At 43.6% G+C, this 24,803-nt stretch overlaps 1 protein-coding gene across 1 annotated transcript in view; it reads left to right on the top strand.

Annotated features, from left to right (window-relative positions):
- The window catches only part of LOC106594523 (inactive tyrosine-protein kinase transmembrane receptor ROR1), a 253,137-nt gene that overhangs the window by 166,510 nt on the left and 61,824 nt on the right, over window positions 1-24,803 (top strand). Inside the window, exon 2 of the mRNA XM_082957030.1 lies at window positions 4,551-4,607. Within this exon, the coding sequence (XP_082813156.1) occupies window positions 4,551-4,607 (57 nt within the window). The remainder of the gene's footprint in view (window positions 1-4,550; window positions 4,608-24,803) is intronic.

Raw genomic sequence — 24,803 nt, 5'->3', positions numbered from 1 at the left:
AACATTAGAATGCTAATCTCCAAATTACCCTGCAATTTCCCAGATATTCCTTGATTGTGTAATGATGGGGTTCGGGTTGTGTTAGCTTGCAGATGTGAGGAGGGAAAACAGGGCCTCTCATCTGTGTTGATATTCCTCGGGACCAACCGACCGGACGGGATAGTTCCTGAAACAGAACCCTCTATAGTACACCTAACTAGCCCCCCTCTCTCTTTCTTCCATCTTATCTCCTTTCTTCTCCTCTCTCCATGTCCACTTCATCTGCAGGGTCCTCACCTGGCTCCACTTCCTCTGTAGGGTTCTCACCTGGTTCCACTTCCTCTGTAGGGTACTCACCTGGCTCCACTTCCTCTGTAGGATCCTCACCTGGCTCCACTTCCTCTGTAGGATCCTCATCTGGCTCCACTTCCTCTGTAGGATCCTCACCTGGCTCCACTTCCTCTGTAGGATCCTCACCTGGCTCCACTTCCTCTGTAGGGTACTCACCTGGCTCCACTTCCTCTGTAGGGTCCTCACCTGGCTCTACTTCCTCTGTAGGGTTCTCACCTGGCTCCACTTCACTGGCTTCATTGTCTTAGGAGAGCCAGCGGGCTGTCACGCTTCTCTCTCCTCTCTCCTATTTCCCTTTTTCCCTCTCCTTTCTTCTCTCCTCTCTCCTCTCTCCCATTTCCACCTCCTGTGTTTTTCTTACTATGATTACATCATAAAAACTAGGCTACGTTATAGCTCATCAGACTGTTTGTAGTTTAATTAGATTGAGGTCTCAGCCACAGCCAGGAAATATAACCCTCCCTAGAGTTCCACAGCCTAGAGGAAATAAAACCCTCCCTAGAGTTCCACAGCCTAGAGGAAATAGAACCCTCTCTAGAGTTCCACAGCCACATTTAGCTGTGTCATCATCAACATCACCCACAAGCAGGGGCGGAAATCCCGGGGGGGACGGGGGGGACACGAACCCCCCATCCTGGGAAAAATATGATTTGTCACCCCCAATATATCACTGAAACATAACTATGTAATTTAAATAATATTAATAATACGCAATGAAAGCAATTGTGCTGATTATAGACACTTAATAGCGCGTTTTTAAGTTTCAAAAGATTGCGACCCCCCCACCCTTTGCCTCACAATGGTTTGATCCACTGCCAGTTCCTTAGTTGGCAAGGTAACAGAGGGGTCGTGTCTACTGTCTGAAAGGCACTCAATGAATGTAACTGACGTGAGGTTAATCCAGTCAATCGCGCACACACACTAGCTGAATATGCAGAGCTAGCGCGCAAATATTAACTATTAAGCTAGCTAGTACCTATTCCATTTATGTGGCCTCGTCAAAGATGGAATCTTTGCTATCGTCAATTTATTCCAAGATCAGCATGCAGATGATATAAATTAGTGCTTCAAAGTCCCTGTGATAAAGTTAGCGATAAACTGAAGTCCAAACTGAACAGAACTACACTCTCTTCTACCATTGTCTTAAATATATTCAATGGTCTCGGTACAAAAGCTAAATTGTCGCAAGAGAACTTTTATTTATTTATTTTATTTCACCTTTATTTAACCCGGGTAGCAAAGATTATAGCAAACACCACTGAAACGGAATTGGTGCTCGCTAGCTTTACAAATTCAGCTATTGTTGGAAGCCAGCCAATATGAAACAAACTATTAAAATTACAACAGGTTGCAGCATATGTTGTGTAAATGGTGAACTCATACAGCTGTCAACTCTTGTCATTTTAATCCGTTTCACATTTGCTAGCTACCTTTTAGATCGAAGCCCAAATAGAATGATAAAAGATAAGATGATAGAAGCCCATCTCCTACTGTAAATAACCTACACACTGTGTGTGTGTGTGTAGCCAGCCAGCCAGGTAGAAAAATGGCAGAAAAATAAAAGACGGACATCAGAGTATTTTTCAGTACACCAAAACGCAAAGTAAGAACCCTAGTAGCCTAATATCTCAAAGACTAGTTGATAAAATGTTCATAAGAAAGAAATTTAATTCTCATGGAAATGTTTCACAATGATGTCATTAGGCAGAGCAGGCAACAGATGGCACACAGACAGTAGAGTTGGGGACAGATATGCAGGGACAGACTGGCAGAGACAGGGAGTCTCAGGTAAGTTTGTTGAGTCTTTGTTTGGCAACATTATGAAAGGTTCTCAATTTTTTTTACTTGTAAAATAGGAACATAATTGGAAAATGCCATGGATACCCCCACTCTCAACTTAAACTGGTGACTGAACTAAGATTTGTTAAAGGCAATGGTATTGCTGTTGTGATTAGTTGTGTAGTTTTGGGTACCGGTAGTTAGGAGTATGGCAAACACCTTATTTCTTTGGTTCCTCAATATACATTTACCATATTACAATGTAGGCTATGTGTTACAGCACTACTTTTGGTGTCCCCCTCAGGAATTGCTCTTGAGAAAATTTCATGTAATTGTCCCCTCCAAAGTTGATATCAGATTTTCGCCCCTGCCCACAAGTATGAATCAGCGTGCCAAAACATTCCACCAACACTAATTGTTATGTTCTGAAATACACCTGATTATAATACCAGCATGTTGTTTACAGCCATGTTAATGTAAGAGCAGAGCCTCATCAGCCTGCCTGTCTGGCTGACACAGTAACAGGTGCAGCAGGCCTACACCATACAGCCTCATTAACCCAGGCTAGATTCCTGACACTACGCTGAGCTGCACCGTGCTCGTTATTCCCTCCCAACACGCTACGCGTTGAACCGCACATTAGCACCCAATTAACACCTCCCAGTCCATTCCACCACAGCTCTCACAGGTCCTCTAGTCTACTGCCTCACACTCTGCTACGCCCCTCTCACTGCCACGGCCCTCTTACTGCCGCGGCCCTCTTACTGCCACGCCTTTCTCACTGCCACACCCCTCTCACTGCCACGGCCCTCTTACTGCCGCCGCCCTCTTACTGCCGCGGCCCTCTCACTGCCACGCCCCTCTCACTGCCACGGCCCTCTCACTGCCACGGCCCTCTCACTGCCACGGCCCTCTCCCTTCCACGCCCCTCTCTCTGCCACGGCCCTCTCACTGCCACGGCCCTCTCACTGCCACGCCCCTCTCACTGCCACGGCCCTCTCACTGCCACGGCCCTCTCCCTGCCACGCCCCTCTCACTGCCACGCCCCTCTCCCTGCCACGGCCCTCTCCCTGCCACGCCCCTCTCACTGCCACACCCCTCTCACTGCCACGGCCCTCTCCCTGCCACGGCCCTCTCCCTGCCACGGCCCTCTCACTGCCACGGCCCTCTCACTGCCACGCCCCTCTCCCTGCCACGGCCCTCTCACTGCCACGCCCCTCTCCCTGCCACGGCCCTCTCCCTGCCACGCCCCTCTCACTGCCACGCCCCTCTCCCTGCCACGCCCCTCTCCCTGCCACGGCCCTCTCACTGCCACGCCCCTATCACTGCCACGGCCCTCTCCCTGCCACGGCCCTATCACTGCCACGCCCCTCTCCCTGCCACGGCCCTCTCACTGCCACGCCCCTCTCACTGCCACGGCCCTCTCCCTGCCACGGCCCTCTCCCTGCCACGGCCCTCTCCCTGCCACGCCCCTCTCCCTGCCACGCCCCTCTCCCTGCCACGGCCCTCTCATTGCCACGGCCCTCTCATTGCCACGCCCCTATCACTGCCACGCCCTTATCACTGCCACACTTTGGGTCAGTTTGAAAGGTTCCGGTGAGCAGGGTGGGGTGGCTCCAGTAAGGCTACTTACAGTAGAACCTAAGTCTGTGACAGAGAAGGCCTATGTCTGTCTGTCTGTCTCTGTCTCTCTGTCTGTCAGCACTCTGTCCATTCGCAATGTTAAACAAGCACAGCAACCTGCAGAGAGGCTGTGGGAGCCTGCCCCATTAAACACACTCACTCAGGCATGGCTGTGCATGGGAACTAGCTACTTCGCAGAGAGAAGGAGAAAACAAGAGAGAGAGAAGAACTTGGACAGAGAGAATTAGAGAGATACAGGTTGTGAATTTGTTGACAGAGTCTCACCAGTCGGTCAGAGGGAGACTCATTCTAATAGTTTCTACCCCTACACAGCTCCAGCCTCCAACTGCGCGTGCAGAGATATTAGATTGGACAGATATCACCTGGATGTGAATAGTTCCTTCTGCCTGTCTCATCTCTGGTTATGAAACATAGGCTGCATCACAAATGGCCCCCCTATTCCCTATAAACAGTAGCGCACTACTTTTGAAAAGGGCTCTGGTCAAAAGTAGTGCACTATGTATTGAAAATAGTGCCATTTAGGATGCAGCCAGAGAGGAGAGCTGCTGTGGTCAGGTATTAATAACTCCATGATGTTACCTGTCTGATACTACTGCCCTCTGGTCTTCAGTAATAACATTATTATTATTATTATTATTATTATTATTATTATTATTATTACTCATGGATGAACTGTCATTACTCATTTTAGATTTTCTTCTTAAATGTAAAACCCCGCTTTTCTCCCTGTCAATGTGTATGTCTTGATGGTGGCACATCCCAGTTAGAGTGATGTCTCCTCTGTCTCCTGTCTACAGGGTCTGACTTCCCCCACGACCCCAGTGTTGTGGCCCCCTCCACTTGGAACAGCTCAGGTGAGAGATAACATGTCTAACAGACAGCAAACACAATGATGTACACACAAACACACAATGATGTACACACAAACACAATGATGTACACACAAACACACAATGATGTACACACAAACACAATGATGTACACACAAACACACAATGATGTACACAGAAACACACAATGATGTACACACAAACACAATGATGTACACACAAACACACAATGATGTACACACAAACACAATGATGTACACACAAACACACAATGATGTACACACAAACACAATGATGTACACACAAACACACAATGATGTACACACAAACACAATGATGTACACACAAACACACAATGATGTACACACAAACACAATGATGTACACACAAACACACAATGATGTACACACAAACACACAATGATGTACACACAAACACAATGATGTACACACAAACACACAATGATGTACACACAAACACAATGATGTACACACAAACACAATGATGTACACACAAACACACAATGATGTACACACAAACACACAATGATGTACACACAAACACACAATGATGTACACACAAACACAATGATGTACACACAAACACACAATGATGTACACACAAACACACAATGATGTACACACAAACACACAATGATGTACACACAAACACAATGATGTACACACAAACACACAATGATGTACACACAAACACAATGATGTACACACAAACACACAATGATGTACACACAAACACAATGATGTACACACAAACACACAATGATGTACACACAAACACACAATGATGTACACACAAACACAATGATGTACACACAAACACACAATGATGTACACACAAACACAATGATGTACACACAAACACACAATGATGTACACACAAACACAATGATGTACACACAAACACACAATGATGTACACACAAACACAATGATGTACACACAAACACACAATGATGTACACACAAACACAATGATGTACACACAAACACACAATGATGTACACACAAACACAATGATGTACACACAAACACACAATGATGTACACACAAACACAATGATGTACACACAAACACACAATGATGTACACACAAACACAATGATGTACACACAAACACAATGATGTACACACAAACACACAATGATGTACACACACAAACACACAATGATGTACACACACAAACACAATGATGTACACACAAACACACAATGATGTACACACAAACACACAATGATGTACACACAAACACACAATGATGTACACACAAACACACAATGATGTACACACAAACACACAATGATGTACACACAAACACAATGATGTACACACAAACACAATGATGTACACACAAACACACAATGGTGTACACACTAAAAACTATGACACACACACACACACACACACAGTGGTGTAAACCGACAGACAGACAGACAGACAGACAGACAGACAGACAGACAGACAGACAGACAGACAGACAGACAGACAGACAGACAGACAGACAGACAGACAGACAGACAGACAGACAGACAGACAGACAGACAGACAGACAGACAGACAGACAGACAGACAGAGATAAACCTTTTAGAAGGATACTGTTGTGACCTCCCAGGTAGAGACGTGGATGGGATAAAGAAGAACCAGTGACGATAAGACCAACCAATGAGTGGACTTGTTACTTTGATCATGATAAGACCAACCAATGAGTGGACTTGTTACTTTGATCATGATAAGACCAACCAATGGGTGGACTTGTTACTTTGATCACAATAAGACCAACCAATGGGTGGACTTGTTACTTTGATGACGATAAGACCAACCAATGGGTGGACTTGTTACTTTGATCACGATAAGACCAACCAATGGGTGGACTTGTTACTTTGATCACAATAAGACCAACCAATGGGTGGACTTGTTACTTTGATGACGATAAGACCAACCAATGGGTGGACTTGTTATGGCAATAGCTGTGATGCTGATTATTTGGCCAGTTATGTCAGTGTTGTACTCCATGCACTCTGGCCCAGGACCAACAACACTGGAGTCCTGTGTTGTTTGTTTATGTCTATCAGCTGTTCCACTCCACTATTCCTTCAACACAGAGGCTAAGATTGTATTCATGCCACGGCAGGAGACCTGTACTGTTTGTATATCAGCATCCCTCCACTCCACTATTTTTAGCCAACAACACAGTGGCTAGCTAGCTGCCAGTGTTGCGTCTAGAGGCAGGGTTGGTTTTGATTCGTCGAGCACACAGCATTCAGGTCCTATGAAAGCAGCCGGGTCTCTCTGCATGCTCCACTGGAAGAATGTCATCATTGTGAAATAGATTCATATTGTGGCTGTCTGACGTTAGTTTACAGCTACATAAACCTGAGTTTACATCCTGGGGTTTTCCCATAGACTGAGTATACAAAACAACATTATGAACACCTGCTCTTTCCATGACATAGACTGACCAGGTGAATCCAGGTGAAAGCTATGATCCCTTAATGATGTCACTTGTTAAATCCAATCAAATCAGTGTAGATGAAGGGGAGGAGACAGGCTAAAGAAGGATTTTTAAGCCTTGAGATAATTGAGACATGGATTGTGTATGTGTGTCATTCAGAGGGTGAACGGGCAAGACAAAAGATTGAAGTGCCTTTGAACAGGGTATGGTAGTAGGTATCAGGAGCACCGGTTTGTGTCAAGAACTGCAACGCTGCTGGGTTTTTCACGCTCAACAGTTTCCTGTGTGTGTCAAGAATGGTCCACCACTCAAAATCCAACTTGACACAACTGTGGAAAGCATTGGAGTCAACATGGGCCAGCATCCCTGTGGAATGCTTTCGACACCTTGTAGATTCCATACCCCGACAAGGCTGTTCTGAGGGCAACAAAATATTAGGAAGGTGTTCTTAATGTTTTGTACACTCAGTGTATATATTTATGTATGTCACTGGGTTTTCCACACCTTGTAGTGAGGCAGAGTTGGCAGGCGATAGACTGTACAGTACAGTATGACACTGGTGTGGTGAGGAAGACAGATATTTTAACAGCTCTGCATCACCCACACTGTTACATTTAAGCAATAAGGGGGTGTGGTATAAGGCCAATATACCACGGCTAAGGGCTTTTGCACGACGCAACGCTGAGTGCCTGGATACAGCCGTTAGCCATGGTATATTGGCCATATACCACAAACCCTCGAGGTGCCTTATTGCTATTATAAACTGGTTACCAACATAATTAGAGCAGTAAAAATACATGTTTTGTCATATCTGTGGTATACATTCTGATATACCATGGCTGTCAGCCAATCAGCATTCAGGGCTCGAACCACCCAGTTTATAACATGGAATATTATAGTGAGAGTACAAAGAGATTGTACACTTAGTGTGCTTCTAATGTGTTTGGCTGATCTTGATTGTATAAGTTTCAATCATAGCTTTTACACACACACACACACACACACACACACACACACACACACACACACACACACACACACACACACACACACACACACACACACACACACACACACACACACACACACACACACACAGACTCTTAGCAGCTCTTTTGCTTATAATATGGATTCAGAGCTTCACCTTTGCCAGAGCTGGCTACAGTGGAGAGCAGGGCCAGGCAGCTCAGCATCACTCCCATGTTATGTTAGCTGTGCTCCAGGTCAGGTTTCTAGCCTGTCTGCTGCTGTGCGGGCCAGGCCAGCAGAATTTCTATGGCAGTATTAGACTGTATTAACCCATGACTCACTAACAGTAGCACACACAGAGGTAGGATGCTGTTGAAGCAGGGGGATTTGGGTGGGTTTGACATGTGACGGTGTTTGTGTACATCTGTCTGTCTGTCTGTCTGTCTGTCTGTCTGTCTGTCTGTCTGTCTGTCTGTCTCTCTGTCTGTCTGTCTGTCTGTCTGTCTGTCTCTCTGTCTGTCTGTCTGTCTGTCTGTCTGTCTGTCTGTCTGTCTGTCTGTCTGTCTGTCTGTCTGTCTGTCTGTCTGTCTGTCTGTGTGTGTGTGTGTGTGTGTGTGTGTGTGTGTGTGTGTGTGTGTTTTCCCCCCTCTCAGACACGGGTCCAAACAATGCCACAGTAATAAAGAGAGGGGTGATGATGGGAACAATTTAGCAATCTGGTGATATTAAAGAAATGTCATGAGCCAGGCTGGGTTTTGGTTTCAGAGGGATTGGGTTGCCAATCACTACAACACTCCACACAAGACAATTAGGGGAAGAATGGGCTTGTTGTACAAACATTGGCAGGACATCGCTTTCCTCCTCTCTCCTCCTCTCTCCTCCTCTCTCCTCCTCCTCACCTCTTTTCCAGCTCTATTATCTGTAATTAAGGCAGTCAGGGGAGTGTGCAGACAGGCCCATCCAAAAGTAATTTTCCCCTCAGCCACTTCAGCCAATCAGTGTGGTATACTGGGATGTGGCATTTTGTGACCTCTGTCATGGTCCCAAATATTTTGCCTCATGGGAAGGAGTGAGTTTACAGACAAACAGACAGGTTTACACACACACACACACACACACACGCACGCACGCACGCACGCACGCACACACACACACACACACACACACACATTCTCACACATTCACACACACACACACAAACTGTCATCTCAGGAGTGTGTGCTTAGACAGCTCTCTATATGGTGCCTGACTGTGAGAGATCTTGACCTCTGAAGAGGAGAGTGGAGTCTGTGAGTGGTGGAGAGCTCATCCTATCAGACATGTTCAGATATGAGTCACACATCACTGGCAGACGAGGTACCACTTCACATAGCATAGCCCTGGCACATAGACACCGGACTAGCCACGGTTAGCCTAACATCGCAGCCATGTAGTTTTGGCTGGTCACAGTAGTAGGGAAACTTAAATGCTAGAGCTAGAGTCTCATGTTATATTTATTTAGTCCGCTATGAGAGTTGTGAATTGTTAAACTGTGTTGGGATCAAATGAATGCAGACTCTTTCTCTGCTGTACAGGTTAGGTCAGACAAAGCGTCTGTTTGTGCAGTCAGTGACTTGTGTTTTAGTGATTTCCACCAGACTCAGAATGCTACAGTGAATGACTGGAGGTAGCCATATGGAGCACAGCAAAACAAAACATATGGAGGCAGATCAAAACAACCCAAACCCCTCTATCATAAACAGTTTGAAGTATTTGTTCACTGTTTTGTAAATAGATTATGTTGAGCAATAAAGCACTGGTTGTCGTCATATTCTCTCTCTCTCTCTCTCTCTCTCTCTCCCTCTCTCTCTCTCTCTCCTCTCTCTCTCTCTCTCTCTCTCTCTCTCTCTCTCTCTCTCTCTCTCTCTCCTCTCTCTCTCTCTCTCAATTCAATTCAAGGGGCTTTACTGGCATGGGAAACCAATGTTAACATTGCCCAAGCAAGTGAGGTCTCTCTCCTCTCCATCTCTCTCTCTGTCGCTCTCTCTCTCTCTGTCTGTCTCTCTCTCTCTTCTCTCTGTCTCTCTCTGTCTCTCTCTCTCTCTGTCTCTCTCTCTCTCTATCACTCTTTCTCTCCATCTCTCTCTTTCTCTCCGAGAAACACATTCCGATTTACAGCAACGACCTGGGGAATAGTCACAGGGAAGAGGAGGGGGGATGAAGCTGGGGATGATTAGGTGACCATGATGGTATGAAAGCCAGATTGGGAATTTAGCCAGGACACCGGGGTTAACACCCCTACTCTTACGATAAGTGCCATGGGATCTTTAGTAACCACAGAGAGTCAGGACACCCGTTTAACGTCCCATCCGAAAGACGGTACCCATCACAGGGCAATGTCCCCAATCGTTTTTTAGACCAGAGGAAATGTGCCTCCTACTGGCTCTCCACTGACATTGGTTATTTCTTTTATTTCTTTTTGAAACAGTTTTATGGGAATTGAAAAATATTAACTACATGACCAAAAGTATGTGAACACCTGCTCGTCGAACATCTCATTCCAAAATCATGGGCATTAATATGGAGTTGGTCCCCCTTTGCTGCTATAACAGCCTTCACTTTGCTGGGAAGGCTTCACACTAGATGTTGGAACATTGCTGGGGGGACTTTCATCCATTCACCCACTAGAGCATTAGTGAGGTCGGGCACTGATGTTGGGTAATTAGGTCTGGTTCACAGTCGGCATGCCAATTCATCCCAAAGGTTTTCGATGGGGTTGAGGTCAGGGCTTTGTGCAGGCCAGTCAAGTTCTTCCACACCGATCTCGACAAACCTTTTCTACATAGTCCTCACTTTGTGCGGACAGTGAGGCTATATCTCAGTGACCGTATGGCAGACAGTAAAGCTATATCTCAGTGACCGTATGGCAGACAGTGAAGCTATATCTCAGTGACCGTATGGCAGACAGTAAAGCTATATCTCAGTGACCGTATGGCAGACAGTAAAGCTATATCTCAGTGACCGTATGGCAGACAGTGAAGCTATATCTCAGTGACCGTATGGCAGACAGTGAAGCTATATCTCAGTGACCGTATGGCAGACAGTGAAGCTATATCTCAGTGACCGTATGGCAGACAGTGCAGCTATATCTCAGTGACCGTATGGCAGACAGTGAAGCTATATCTCAGTGACCGTATGGCAGACAGTGAAGCTATATCTCAGTGACCGTATGGCAGACAGTGAAGCTATATCTCAGTGACCGTATGGCAGACAGTGAAGCTATATCTCAGTGACCGTATGGCAGACAGTGAAGCTATATCTCAGTGACCGTATGGCAGACAGTGAAGCTATATCTCAGTGACCGTATGGCAGACAGTAAAGCTATATCTCAGTGACCGTATGGCAGACAGTGAAGCTATATCTCAGTGACCGTATGGCAGACAGTGAAGCTATATCTCAGTGACCGTATGGCAGACAGTGAAGCTATATCTCAGTGACCGTATGGCAGACAGTGAAGCTATATCTCAGTGACCGTATGGCAGACAGTGAAGCTATATCTCAGTGACCGTATGGCAGACAGTAAAGCTATATCTCAGTGACCGTATGGCAGACAGTGAAGCTATATCTCAGTGACCGTATGGCAGACAGTGAAGCTATATCTCAGTGACCGTATGGCAGACAGTAAAGCTATATCTCAGTGACCGTATGGCAGACAGTAAAGCTATATCTCAGTGACCGTATGGCAGACAGTAAAGCTATATCTCAGTGACCGTATGGCAGACAGTAAAGCTATATCTCAGTGACCGTATGGCAGACAGTAAAGCTATATCTCAGTGACCGTATGGCAGACATTGAGGCTTTTTAGGGCAACTGAGGCTGTGTCCTGATTCTCCAAACTTCTCTCAAAGTGTGCACTTGCACACTCCCCATCATTGGTTTAAGCTTTAGCTGGAGGGAGTTTCCACAATTGTTAAATCCAAGATGGGGAGTGTGCAAGTGTACACTTTGGAAGAAGGGTGGATAATGGAGATGTAGACTTTCTCTCTTTTCATCAACCAGCTCATATGATCACACCACTTTCTGTCCTAACTGATCAGAGGTCTGTAGACACACTCTGGTCCATTCCACATGTGTGTGTTTCAGCCTTGCAGCTGAGGACCATGTGGCCAGTGGCCCCTATTGGCCCCCTCAGGCCCCTTGTTAAGTCAGAGGTGATTCATAGCTCCCATCCCTCTACCCAATGCAGGTTAGAAAGTTAAGGTTTTATGTCTCTCTGACATATGTCATTACAAAGCTCCTGATTATTACTGTCATTACAACCCTCCTGATTATTACTGTCATTACAACCCTCCTGATTATTACTGTCATTACAACCCTCCCAATTATTGCTGTCATTACAAAGCTCCTGATTATTACTGTCATTACAACCCTCCTGATTATTACTGTCATTACAACCCTCCTGATTATTACTGTCATTACAACCCTCCTGATTATTACTGTCAGTACAACCCTCCTGATTATTACTGTCATTACAACCCTCCTGATTACTACCATCATTACAACCCTCCTGATTACTACCATCATTACAACCCTCCTGATTATTACTGTCATTACAAAGCTCCTGATTATTACTGTCATTACAACCCTCCTGATTATTACTGTCATTACAACCCTCCTGATTACTACCATCATTACAACCCTCCTGATTACTACCATCATTACAACCCTCCTGATTACTACTATCATTACAACCCTCCTGATTATTACTGTCATTACAACCCTCCTGATTGTTACTGTCATTACAAAGCTCCTGATTATTACTGTCATTACAACCCTCCTGATTATTACTGTCATTACAACCCTCCTGATTATTACTGTCAGTACAACCCTCCTGATTGTTACTGTCATTACAAAGCTCCTGATTATTACTGTCATTACAAAGCTCCTGATTATTACTGTCATTACAAAGCTCCTGATTATTACTGTCAGTACAACCCTCCTGGATTATTACTGTCAGTACAACCCTCCTGATTATTACTGTCACTACGGCCCTCCTGATTATTACTGTCATTACAACCCTCCTGATTATTACTGTCATTACAACCCTCCTGATTACTACTGTCATTACAACCCTCCTGATTATTACTGTCATTACAACCCTCCTGATTATTACTGACATTACAACCCTCCTGATTATTACTGTCATTACAACCCTCCTGATTATTACTGTCAGTACAACCCTCCTGATTACTACTATCATTACAACCCTCCTAGTTATTACTGTCATTACAACCCTCCTGATTATTACTGACATTACAACCCTCCTGATTATTACTGTCATTACAACCCTCCTGATTATTACTGTCAGTACAACCCTCCTGATTACTACTATCATTACAACCCTCCTAGTTATTACTGTCATTACAACCCTCCTGATTATTACTGTCATTACAACCCTCCTGATTATTACTGTCATTACAACCCTCCTGATTGTTACTGTCATTACAACCCTCCTGATTATTACTGTCATTACAACCCTCCTGATTATTACTGTCATTACAACCCTCCTGGATTATTACTGTCATTACAAAGCTCCTGATTATTACTGTCACTACGGCCCTCCTGTTCATAAACAATACTATTCGTCACTACGGCCCTCCTGTTCATAAACACTACTATCGGTCACTACGGCCCTCCTGTTCATAAACACTACTATCAGTCACTACGGCCCTCCTGTTCATAAACACTACTATCAGTCAGTACGGCCCTCCTGTTTATAAACACTACTATTGGTCAGTACGGCCGTCCTGTTCATAAACACTACTATCAGTCAGTACGGCCCTCCACAAATTTCTTGTTAACAAACTATAGTTTTGGCAAGTTGGTTAGGACATCTACTTTGTGCATGACACAAGTAATTTTTCCAACAACTGTTGACAGACAGATTATTTCACTTATAATTCACTGTATCACAATTCCAGTGGGTCAGAAGTATACATACACTATGACTGTGCCTTTAAACAGCTTGGAAAATTCCAGAAAATTATGTCATGGATTTAGAAGCTTCTGATAGGTTAATTGACATCATTTGAGTCAATTGGAGGTGTACCTGTGGATGTATTTCAAGGCGTACTTTCAAACTCAGTGCCTCTTTGCTTGACATCATGGGAAAATCAAAAGAAATCAGCCAAGACCTCAGAAAATAAATTGTAGACCTCCACAAGTCTGGTTCATCCTTGGGAGCAATTTCCAAATGCCTGAAGGTACCACATTCATCTGTACAAACATTAGTACGCAAGTATAAACACCATGGGACCACGCAGCTGCCATACCGCTCAGGAAGGAGACCCGTTCTGTCTCCCAGAGATGAACGTACTTTGGTGCGAGAAGTGCAAATCAATTCTAGAACAACAGCAAAGGACCTTGTAAAGATGCTGGAGGAAACAGGTACAAAAGTATCTATATCCACAGTAAAACTAGTCCTATGTCGACATAACCTGAAAGACCGCTCAGCAGGGAAGAAGCCATTGCTCCAAAACTGCCATAAAAAAGCCACACTACGGTTTGCAACTGCACACGGGGACAAAGATCGTACTTATTGAAGAAATGTCCTCTGGTCTGATGAAAGAAAAATAGAACTGTTTGGCCATAATGACCATTGTTATGTTTGGAGGAAAAAGGGGGAAGCTTGCAAGCCGAAGAACACCATCCCAACCGTGAAGCACGGGAGTGGCAGCATCATGTTGTGGGGGTGCTTTGCTGCAGGATGGACTGGTGCACATCACAAAATAGATGGCATCATGAGGAAGGAAAATTAGGTGGATATATTGAAGCAACATCTCAGAGGAAGTTAAAGCTTGGTCGCAAATGGATCTTCCAAATGGACAATGACCCAAAGCATACTTCCAAAGTTGTGGCAAAATGGCTTAAGGACAACAAAGTCAAGCTATTGGAGTGGCCATCACAAAGCCCTGACCTCAATTCCATAGAAAATGTGTGGGTAGAACTAAAAAAGTGTGTGTGAGCAAGGAGGCCTACAAACCTGACTCAGTTGCAGCAGCTCTGTCAGTAGGAATGGGCTAAAATTCACCCAACTTATTGTGGGAAGCTTGTGGAAGGCTACCCGAAACATTTGACCCTGTCACGACTTCCACCGAAGTCGTTTCCTCTCCTTGTTCGGGCGGTGTTCAGCGGTCGGCGTCACCTGTCTTCTTGCCATCGTCGATCCACTTTTCATTTTCCATTTTTTTTGTCTTGTTTTCCTACACACCTGGTTTCCATTTCCCTCATTACGTGTTGTGTATTTAACCCTCTGTTCCCCCCATGTCCTTGTGTGGAATTGTTTGTTTGTAAGTGCTGTGCACTATGTTACTGGTGCGCGTTGGGTTTTGTACCCTTGTAGGTTCTTCTTTTATTGCCGTTGGTTTTGAAATTAAACTGCTCATTAAACGGCTATTGCCTATTTCTGCTCTCCTGCGTCTGACTTCACTGCCACCAGTTCCGCAACCCTTACAGACCCAAGTTAAACAATTTAAAGGCAATGCTACCAAATGCTAATTGAGTGTATGTAAACTTCTGACCCACTGGGAATGTGATGAAAGAAATAAAAGCTGAAATAAATCATTCTCTCTACTATTATTCTGACATTTCACATTCTTAAAATAAAGTGGTGATCCTAACTGACCTAAGACAGTGAATCTTTACTGGGATTAAATGTCAGGAATTGTGAAAAACTGAGTTTAAATGTATGTGGCTAAAGTGTATGTAAACTTCTGACTTGTGTACATACATACACAACCTACGCCCCTGGAGAGAGGAATGTGTGTGTGTTGTGTGTGTGTCCAACACACAGCCAGCTGTAGGGTCCGCGGCCCCTCCTGCCCCTCTAGAGACCACTCAGGGCTCAGCACAATGTACTTTCATTAACGTGGCCCTCAAAGTCACATTTCATGCATTGCTATATACATGAATGCCTTTCCATGGCCTCCCTCTCTCGTACAGAGAGCAGTGGGTATGGAGAGAGGTCAAATAATGTTTTTTTTTCTTCACATTCTTCATAAACAACAGGTGTAGACTAACAGTGAAATGTTTACTTTCAGGCCCTTTCCAACAATGCAGAGAAATAAAATAGAGAAATAATAGAAAAATAAAACATGGAATTAAAGTAATAATAAATACACAGTGAGTAATGATAACTTGGTTATATACAAGGGGTACCAGTACTGAGTCAATGAGTAATGATAACTTGGTTATATACAAGGGGTCCCAGTACCTAGTCAGTGAGTAATGATAACTTGGTTATATACAAGGGGTCCCAGTACCTAGTCAGTGAGTAATGATAACTTGGTTATATACAAGGGGTCCCAGTACCTAGTCAGTGAGTAATGATAACTTGGTTATATACAAGGGGTCCCAGTACCTAGTCAGTGAGTAATGATAACTTGGTTATATACAAGGGGTCCCAGTACCTAGTCAGTGAGTAATGATAAGGTTGCTATATACACGGAGTACCAGTACCGAGTCGATGTGCAGGGGTACGAGGTAATTGAGGGAGATATGTACATATAACTAGGAATAAAGTGATTAGGGAACAGGATCAGTGGAGGCTGCTGAGGGGAGGATGGCTCATAATAATGTCTGGAAAGGAGCGAATGGAATGGCATCAAAAATGTTTTTTTTTGGCGCCCCATTTGTGTATTAAGCCGTTAATACCATAAATCCAGGGATGACAGAAGGACAGTAGGATGATAATAAAATCTAGATACTGCCCAACCCTTCTGAGGGGCCCCCGTGTTGAGGGTCAGCGTGGCAGATGTATTGTTCCCTACCATTACCACTTGGGGGCGGCCCGCCAGGAAGTCCAGGATCCAGTTGCAGAGGGAGGTGTCTAAGTCACAGGGTCCTTAGCTTATTGATGAGCTTTGAGGACACTATGGTGTTGAACGCTGAGCTGTAGTCAATGAACAGTATTCTCACATAGGTGTTCCTCTTGTCCAGGTGGGAAAGGGCAGTGGGGAGTGCAATAGAGATTGCGTCATCTGTGGATCTATTGGGGCGGTATGTGAATTGTAGTGGGTGCTTCATTCTATAACTAGAGGACTCCTGATTTCAGGAGTGATAAGTGTAATTTGTGTCGTCATCTGTTGTCTAGTACTGTGTTTTTGCTAGCTATGGCCATCTACCTTTGGTGCTGCCTGTCTTCCCAGTAGCCTACTTGGTGTGTTAACTGCTGACTGCTCATAACTTGCTGATGATTGTTGACACATCAACCAGGATCAAGGGGCAGGGCAATATGTGACTTGTTTTGGTAATCAGTGGCTGTATTGGAGTGGGAGGGGTTTCTCCTCTACTAGGCAATCAGCAATTAGTACAGGGAGGTGTGCTCTTCACCTCTACTAGGCAATCAGCAATTAGTACAGGGAGGGGTGCTCTTCACCTCTACTAGGCAATCAGCAATTAGTACAGGGAGGTGTGCTCTTCACCTCTACTAGGCAATCAGCAATTAGTACAGGGAGGTGTGCTCTTCACCTCTGCTAGGCAATCAGCAATTAGTACAGGGAGGTGTGCTCTTCCCCTCTGCTAGGCAATCAGCAATTAGTACAGGGACGTGTGCTCTTCCCCTCTGCTAGGCAATCAGCAATTAGTACAGGGAGGTGTGCTCTTCACCTCTGCTAGGCAATCAGCAATTAGTACAGGGAGGGGTGTGCTCTTCACCTCTGCTAGGCAATCAGCAATTAGTACAGGGAGGTGTGCTCTTCACCTCTGCTAGGCAATCAGCAATTAGTACAGGGAGGTGTGCTCTTCACCTCTACTAGGCAATCAGCAATGAGTACAGGGAGGGGTGCTCTTCACCTCTACTAGGCAATCAGCAATTAGTACAGGGAGGTGTGCTCTTCACCTCTACTAGGCAATCAGCAATTAGTACAGGGAGGGGTGTGCTCTTCACCTCTGCTAGGCAATCAGCAATTAGTACAGGGAGGTGTGCTCTTCACCTCTACTAGGCAATCAGCAATTAGTACAGGGAGGGGTGCTCTTCACCTCTACTAGGCAATCAGCAATTAGTACAGGGAGGTGTGCTCTTCACCTCTACTAGGCAATCAGCAATTAGTACAGGGAGGTGTGCTCTTCACCTCTACTAGGTAATCAGCAAATAGTGTTAGTACTTCAGCCTCCCCTGGTTTCTCAGTGGCAGCTGTAAGCGGTGGTCATGTCAGTAGCGGTCTTGTCGACAAAACTAAGACCATCGCCGAAAGAAAGACGGTTCTACCGAGTTGATCTGGGGAGTTGTTGGAGGAAGGAAAGAGAGGAAGGCTCCACTCTCTCACCTGAGTATCTTAACTTCTTTGGGATAGGGGGCAGTATTTTCACGGCCGGATAAAAAACGTACCCGATTTAATCTGGTTACTACTCCTGCCCAGAAACGAGAATATGCATATAATTAGTAGATTTTGATAGAAAACACTCTAAAGTTTCTAAAACTGTTTGAATGGTGTCTGTGAATCTAACAGAACTCATATGGCAGGCCAAAACCTGAGAAGATTCCATACAGGAAGTGCCCTGTCTGACAATTTGTTGTCCTTCTGTAGCATCTCTATCGACATTACAGCATCTGTGCTGTAACGTGACACTTTCTAAGGCTTCCATTGGCTCTCTAAAGCCGCCAGAAAGTGGAATGGGGTGTCTGCTGTCTCTGGGCAAAGTATAGGAGCAGAGTTTGTAAGTGGTCAGCCTGGGGACAGTGAGACTGGAGATGCGCGGTCACGAGAACTCCATGTTTCTTTCAGTCTTTGAATGAATACAACGTTGCCCGGTTGGAATATTATCGCTATTTTACGAGAAAAATAGCATAAAAATTATTTTAAACAGCGTTTGACATGCTTCTAAGTACGGTAATGGAATATTTAGAATTTTTTGGTCACGAAATGCGCTCGCGCGTTACCCTTCGGATAGTGACCTGAACGCACGAACAAAACGGAGGTATTTGGATATAACTATGGATTATTTGGAACCAAAACAACATTTGTTGTTGATGTAGAAGTCCTGGGAGTGCATTCTGACGAAGAACAGCAAAGGTAATCCAATTTTTCTAATAGTAATTCTGAGTTTAGGTGACCCCGAAGTTGGCGGATGTCAAAATAGCTAGCCGTGATGGCCGAGCTATATACTCAGAATATTGCAAAATGTGCTTTCGCGGAAAAGCTATTTTAAAATTGTACATAGCGATTGCGTAAAGGAGTTCTGTATCTATAATTCTTAAAATAATTGTTATGTATTTTGTCAACGTTTATCATGAGTAATTTAGTAAATTCACCGGAAGTTTGCGGTGGGTATGCTAGTTCTGAACATCACATGCTAATGTAAAAAGCTGTTTTTTGACATAAATATGAACTTGATTGAACAAAACATGCATGTATTGTATAACATAATGTCCTAGGAGTGTCATCTGATGAAGATCATCAAAGGTTAGTGCTGCATTTAGCTGTGGTTTGGGTTTATGTGACATATATGCTTGCTTGGAAAATGGCTGTGTGATTATTTGTGTCTATGTACTCTCCTAACATAATCTAAGGTTTTGCTTTCGCTGTAAAGCCTTTTTGAAATCGGACAATGTGGTTAGATTAACGAGAGTCTTATCTTTAAAATGGTGTAAAATAGTTGATTGTTTGAGAAAATTGATTTGTGGTGTTTTAGTTGGTTTTGTATTTCGCGCCGTGCGATGCCATTGGCTGTTGGCTAGCGGAAAGTCTGTCCTTAACAGGTTAACTAGTTATTCACAGATGGTCTCATTTTGCTCTTTTTAGCAACTATGTGTATGTTTTCTATACCTGTTCACTCCTCTCCCTGTGGGCTTTACAGACCTTTCCCACCCCTTGGCTGCAACCCTTCTAATTTAGTGTACCCTGCGTGCACAACCCATGTGGAATTCCGGGTCTCTGGCAGCGTTTGGAACTGCTGATCTGCGGTCAAGAATGCTGAGTTCATTTTGCTGTTCGTTAGACCTACTCATCTTGTTGGCTGACGAAAAGTAAATGTGGACAGTTCTTCCAATATCTTCAATATGCGCCTCGGAATTGGATAACATCGTGCGCAGTTGCGTCCCCAATGTGTCTGTCTTCACTTGTAGCCTGTGAGAAAGACCCGATCAGGTGACAGAGAGCCATGTGAGAGGTGCTTCTGTCACGCCCTGACCATAGAGAGCCTTTTTATTCTCTATTTTGGTTAGGTCAGGGTGTGACTAGGGTGGGTACTCTAGTTTTTTGTATTTCTATGTTGGCCTGGTATGGTTCCCAATCAGAGGCAGCTGTCTATCGTTGTCTCTGATTGGGGATCATATTTAGGCAGCCTTTTCCCACCTGTTGTTTGTGGGATCTTGTTTTTTGTATTGTTGCTGTTGAGCCCTACAAGGCCCTACGATTCGTTGGTTTCTCTTTCTTGTTTTGTTGCTGGTTATCATTAACCTCTCTGGGCTAGGCGGGATGAATTCGTCCCACCTACGCAACAGCCAGTTGAATCCCGTGGCGCGATTTTCAAATACCTTAGAAATACTATTACTTCAATTTCTCAAACATATGACTATTTTACAGCATTTTAAAGACAAGACTCTCATTAATCTAACCACACTGTCCGATTTCAAAAAGGCTTTACAACGAAAGCAAAACATTAGATTATGTCAGCAGAGTACCCAGCCAGAAATAATCAGACACCCATTTTTCAAGCTAGCATATAATGTCACAAAAACCCAAACCACAGCTAAATGCAGCACTAACCTTTGATGATCTTCATCAGATGACAACCCTAGGACATTATGTTATACAATACATGCATGTTTTGTTCAATCAAGTTCATATTTATATCAAAAACCAGCTTTTTACATTAGCATGTGACGTTCAGAACTAGCATACCCCCCGCAAACTTCCGGGGAATTTACTAACAATTTACTAAATTACTCACGATAAACTTTCACAAAAAACATAACAATTATTTTAAGAATTATAGATACAGAACTCCTCTATGCACTCGATATGTCCGATTTTAAAATAGCTTTTTGGTGAAAGCACATTTTGCAATATTCTAAGTACATAGCCCAGCCATCACGGGCTAGCTATTTAGACACCCAGCAAGTTTAGCCTTCACCAAAATCAGATTTACTATTACAAAAGTTTGATTACCTTTGTTGTCTTCGTCAGAATGCACTCCCAGGACTGCTACTTCAATAACAAATGTTGGTTTGGTCCAAAATAATCCATCGTTATATCCAAATAGCGGCGTTTTGTTCGTGCGTTCCAGACACTATCCGAAATGGTAAATCAGGGTCGCGAGCATGGCGCAATTCGTGACAAAAAAAAATCTAAATATTCCATTACCGTACTTCGAAGCATGTCAACCGCTGTTTAAAATCCATTTTTATGCCATTTTTCTCGTAAAAAAGCGATAATATTCCGACCGGGAATCTCCTTTTAGGTAAACAGAGGAAAGAAAACAAAGCCTTCGGTCGACGCGGGCACGAGCCTGAGTCTCACAGTACTGTAACCAGCCACTACCCAAACGCGCTACTTTGTTTCAGCCAGAGCCTGCAAAGCCACGATTCTGCTTTTTGCCGCCTTCTGAGAGCCCATGTGAGCCATAGGAAGTGTCACGTAACAGCAGAGATCCTTTGTAATGGATAGAGATAATCAAGAAGGGGAAGAAATGGTCAGACAAGGTACTTCCTGTACAGAATCTTCTCAGGTTTTGACCTGCCATTTGAGTTCTGTTATACTCACAGACACCATTCAAACAGTTTTAGAAACTTTGGAGTGTTTTCTATCCAAAGCCACTAATTATATGCATATTGTAATTACTGGGCAGGAGTATTAACCAGATTAAATCGGGTACGTTTTTTATCCAGCCGCGTCAATACTGCCCCCTAGCCCTAACAGGTTAATAAATATGATTAATCTACCCCACGCTGCATCTTGGTCCGACCATTCTTACAACGACGTGCGTTACAGCTTCGGCATGCAGCCGGGAGAAGGGAATTATTAAGCATTAAGCATATAGGAGGACCTGTTTCTTTGTTAACCGCTCAACACAGAATAGCCGCATGTGTGCACTCCCTTATCTTTTGGAAATTATATCCTTTCTATAATATACTGTAATATAATGCCTTGGAACTCTAAGCATATCTTATCTGTTCAATGAACTAGTGTAGCACACAGCCATATGGCATAGCCAGATCAGGGCCTAACATAAGGACAACTCAGAGTATTGTTCTACTGAAATAGACTACATTTTCTTCATATCGTGTTTCTTTAGACCTGTCTAAAATAAATAATGGACTTATTGTGATGGTGTAGGCTATATTACATGGATGTATTATACTTTTTTCAAATGTAGATTTGTTTCAAAGGTCTGCATCAGTGTAGAAGCCAGGAGATGCTAAATGTGTTTATGTTAATTAACAGTCAATTACCATGAGACTGGCAGTTAGTTGCTTGACAATCACCTGGTGACACAATTTCATGACTGCCACAGCCATAGGTATTACAGCATTCGTTAAAATAATTAGTAATACATTTTGTTATGAGAGAGAGAGAGAGAGAGAGGGAGAGGGAGAGAGCAGTCTGGTGTTTTCCTTCCCTGTTGAAAAGGTTGACCTTGATGCCTATAGCCAATACTGCACAGAGCAGGAAGTGCTTTCTGAGGTGTGTAGTTGGACAGAAATCAGCTAGCTCTGCTCTGCACCCCTGGGTCACTGAGACTTCCTGTCATGTGACCTCATAGAACACTCAAAATTCACACACTGAAAATAATATAGGCCTACACACTACATACTTCATAGAAGCCCAAGATGTATTGCTACAGTATATCTGTATTATACAAATAGACACAGACACACATGCAAACACACAGATATTAATATTTTTTCTTTTGGAGTTGTGTGTCTGTTGAGTTATGGAATCTAGCAGAGCCAGGAATGTGTTCCATCACTGGGAGTCCCTGGCGAGGCGCTAGTTTAGTTCCCATAGGCTCTCTGAGTCTGTGTGGGCCAAGCATACTGCATCACTAACACTAGCTATCACTAGCTAACAGTGAAAAAATTTTTTAGGTAGCTAACGTGATTCTTCTTACATGCACTACTAAAGTTCAAAATCATTGGAATAATGTGAACATGGGCGCGAGAGTTTCCTTCCCCCATATTTTTTACCTGTAAAATTTCCCAATGTCGACAAAACAAAATACGCTGTATTGTGGATACAGCGTATTTTGTGGATAATCTTTTGGTCTGTGAAATAGATTATGCAACAATTTCGGTGGAAATGTATTTATGCACAAATGTTATGCACAAAAATAACCATCACGTTGAAGTAAGCTTGGAGTCACACGACGATATGTTCCATTGTAGCACCACGACATGGAAAGGCATGACGAGTTTTTAGACAGATTAAATAAGTTATGATGAATGCCATCATTTATTTAATAACTTCATAACTTATGGTGGTTAAGTGCACAGTGATGTGCTTCATGCAAATATCTAATAAATATCAAGAGTATTATTTGAATGCTGGAGACATGATGATCGGTGACTGTTGCCAATTATCAAAAGGATCTTATCCGTACCTCATCATGTATTTATTTATACTGATTTTAGAATATTTGCATAAAAATCCATCACAATTGGATGGAAACCTAGCCCATAAATCTAAAACTGAAACAAAATAATATAAATATGAAAATGAAATATATTTATACAAGTTCATCTAAATAAAAACTAGCAAATCAGGTCTGAAAACTAACAGAAACTAAACAGAATTTAAAAACAAACAAAAACGAATAGAAATAAAAACGAATATAAAAACACAAAACTATAATAACCTTGCTACACACCCACAAACAGGTCCAGTGTTTTGCTGTGTATCACGCTGCAGAATGTTGGGCTGTCCTGTTCATGTTGAGCCACCAGTAAGACCAGGCAACTTCTGGAGAGGAGAGGGAAGTTTCCAAGGTTTTATATGACTTTAGTGCTCCTGAAAACCCCTCTGGCAACACACAGACATGAAGACACAGACATGAAGACACAGACATGAACACACAGACATGAACACACAGACATGAACACACAGACATGAACACACAGACATGCACACACAGACATGCACACACAGACATGAAGACACAGACATGAAGACACAGACATGAAGACACAGACATGCACACATAGACATGGTGAAAAGGCTGATCATTTGTGACCGCAGCGGCAACCACAAAATATCTTGTGAAGGATTCCAACCTGGCAGTTGGAGTGAGTTTGTTGTGCGCACACACACACACACACACACACACACACACACACACACACACACACACACACACACACACACACACACACACACACACACACACACACACACACACACACACGAGTCATTTATGAGAAGTGTTATTCAGAGTTGGAAAAAGAATGGAGCTTCAGGGGGAGTTAAACCATAGAAATGTGGGAGAGTTGAAACCTTGTTTGAGGAGGGTCCAGATAACTGAACTCAAGGTTGTGGTAGAAGCCTTGGATGTCTTCTCAGTACGGTCAGATTGAGCTCTTAGAACTTTTAGAAATAATAATTCATCTTTTCAGCTGGCCATTCCATTAGTGGATGTGTTTATTGCTTAATCCTTTCATATAAATTGAATGATTACACATCATAACAGTTCTCTGTTGATCTGATTTGTCTCAGGATGTACACTGTACTTAGTAAAGGTTACTGGATAAACACCCACTTCTCATACTCGATGCCTGTCTAAATATGTTGTACTGTTCTGACCCCAAGGAAT

Source organism: Salmo salar, chromosome 10 (assembly GCF_965601325.2).
Source record: "Salmo salar chromosome 10, fSalSal1, whole genome shotgun sequence".
NCBI classification, from domain to species: Eukaryota; Metazoa; Chordata; class Actinopteri; order Salmoniformes; family Salmonidae; genus Salmo; species Salmo salar.
Note: the sequence above shows the minus strand (reverse complement) of the source record. Positions and strands in the feature narration are given on the sequence as shown.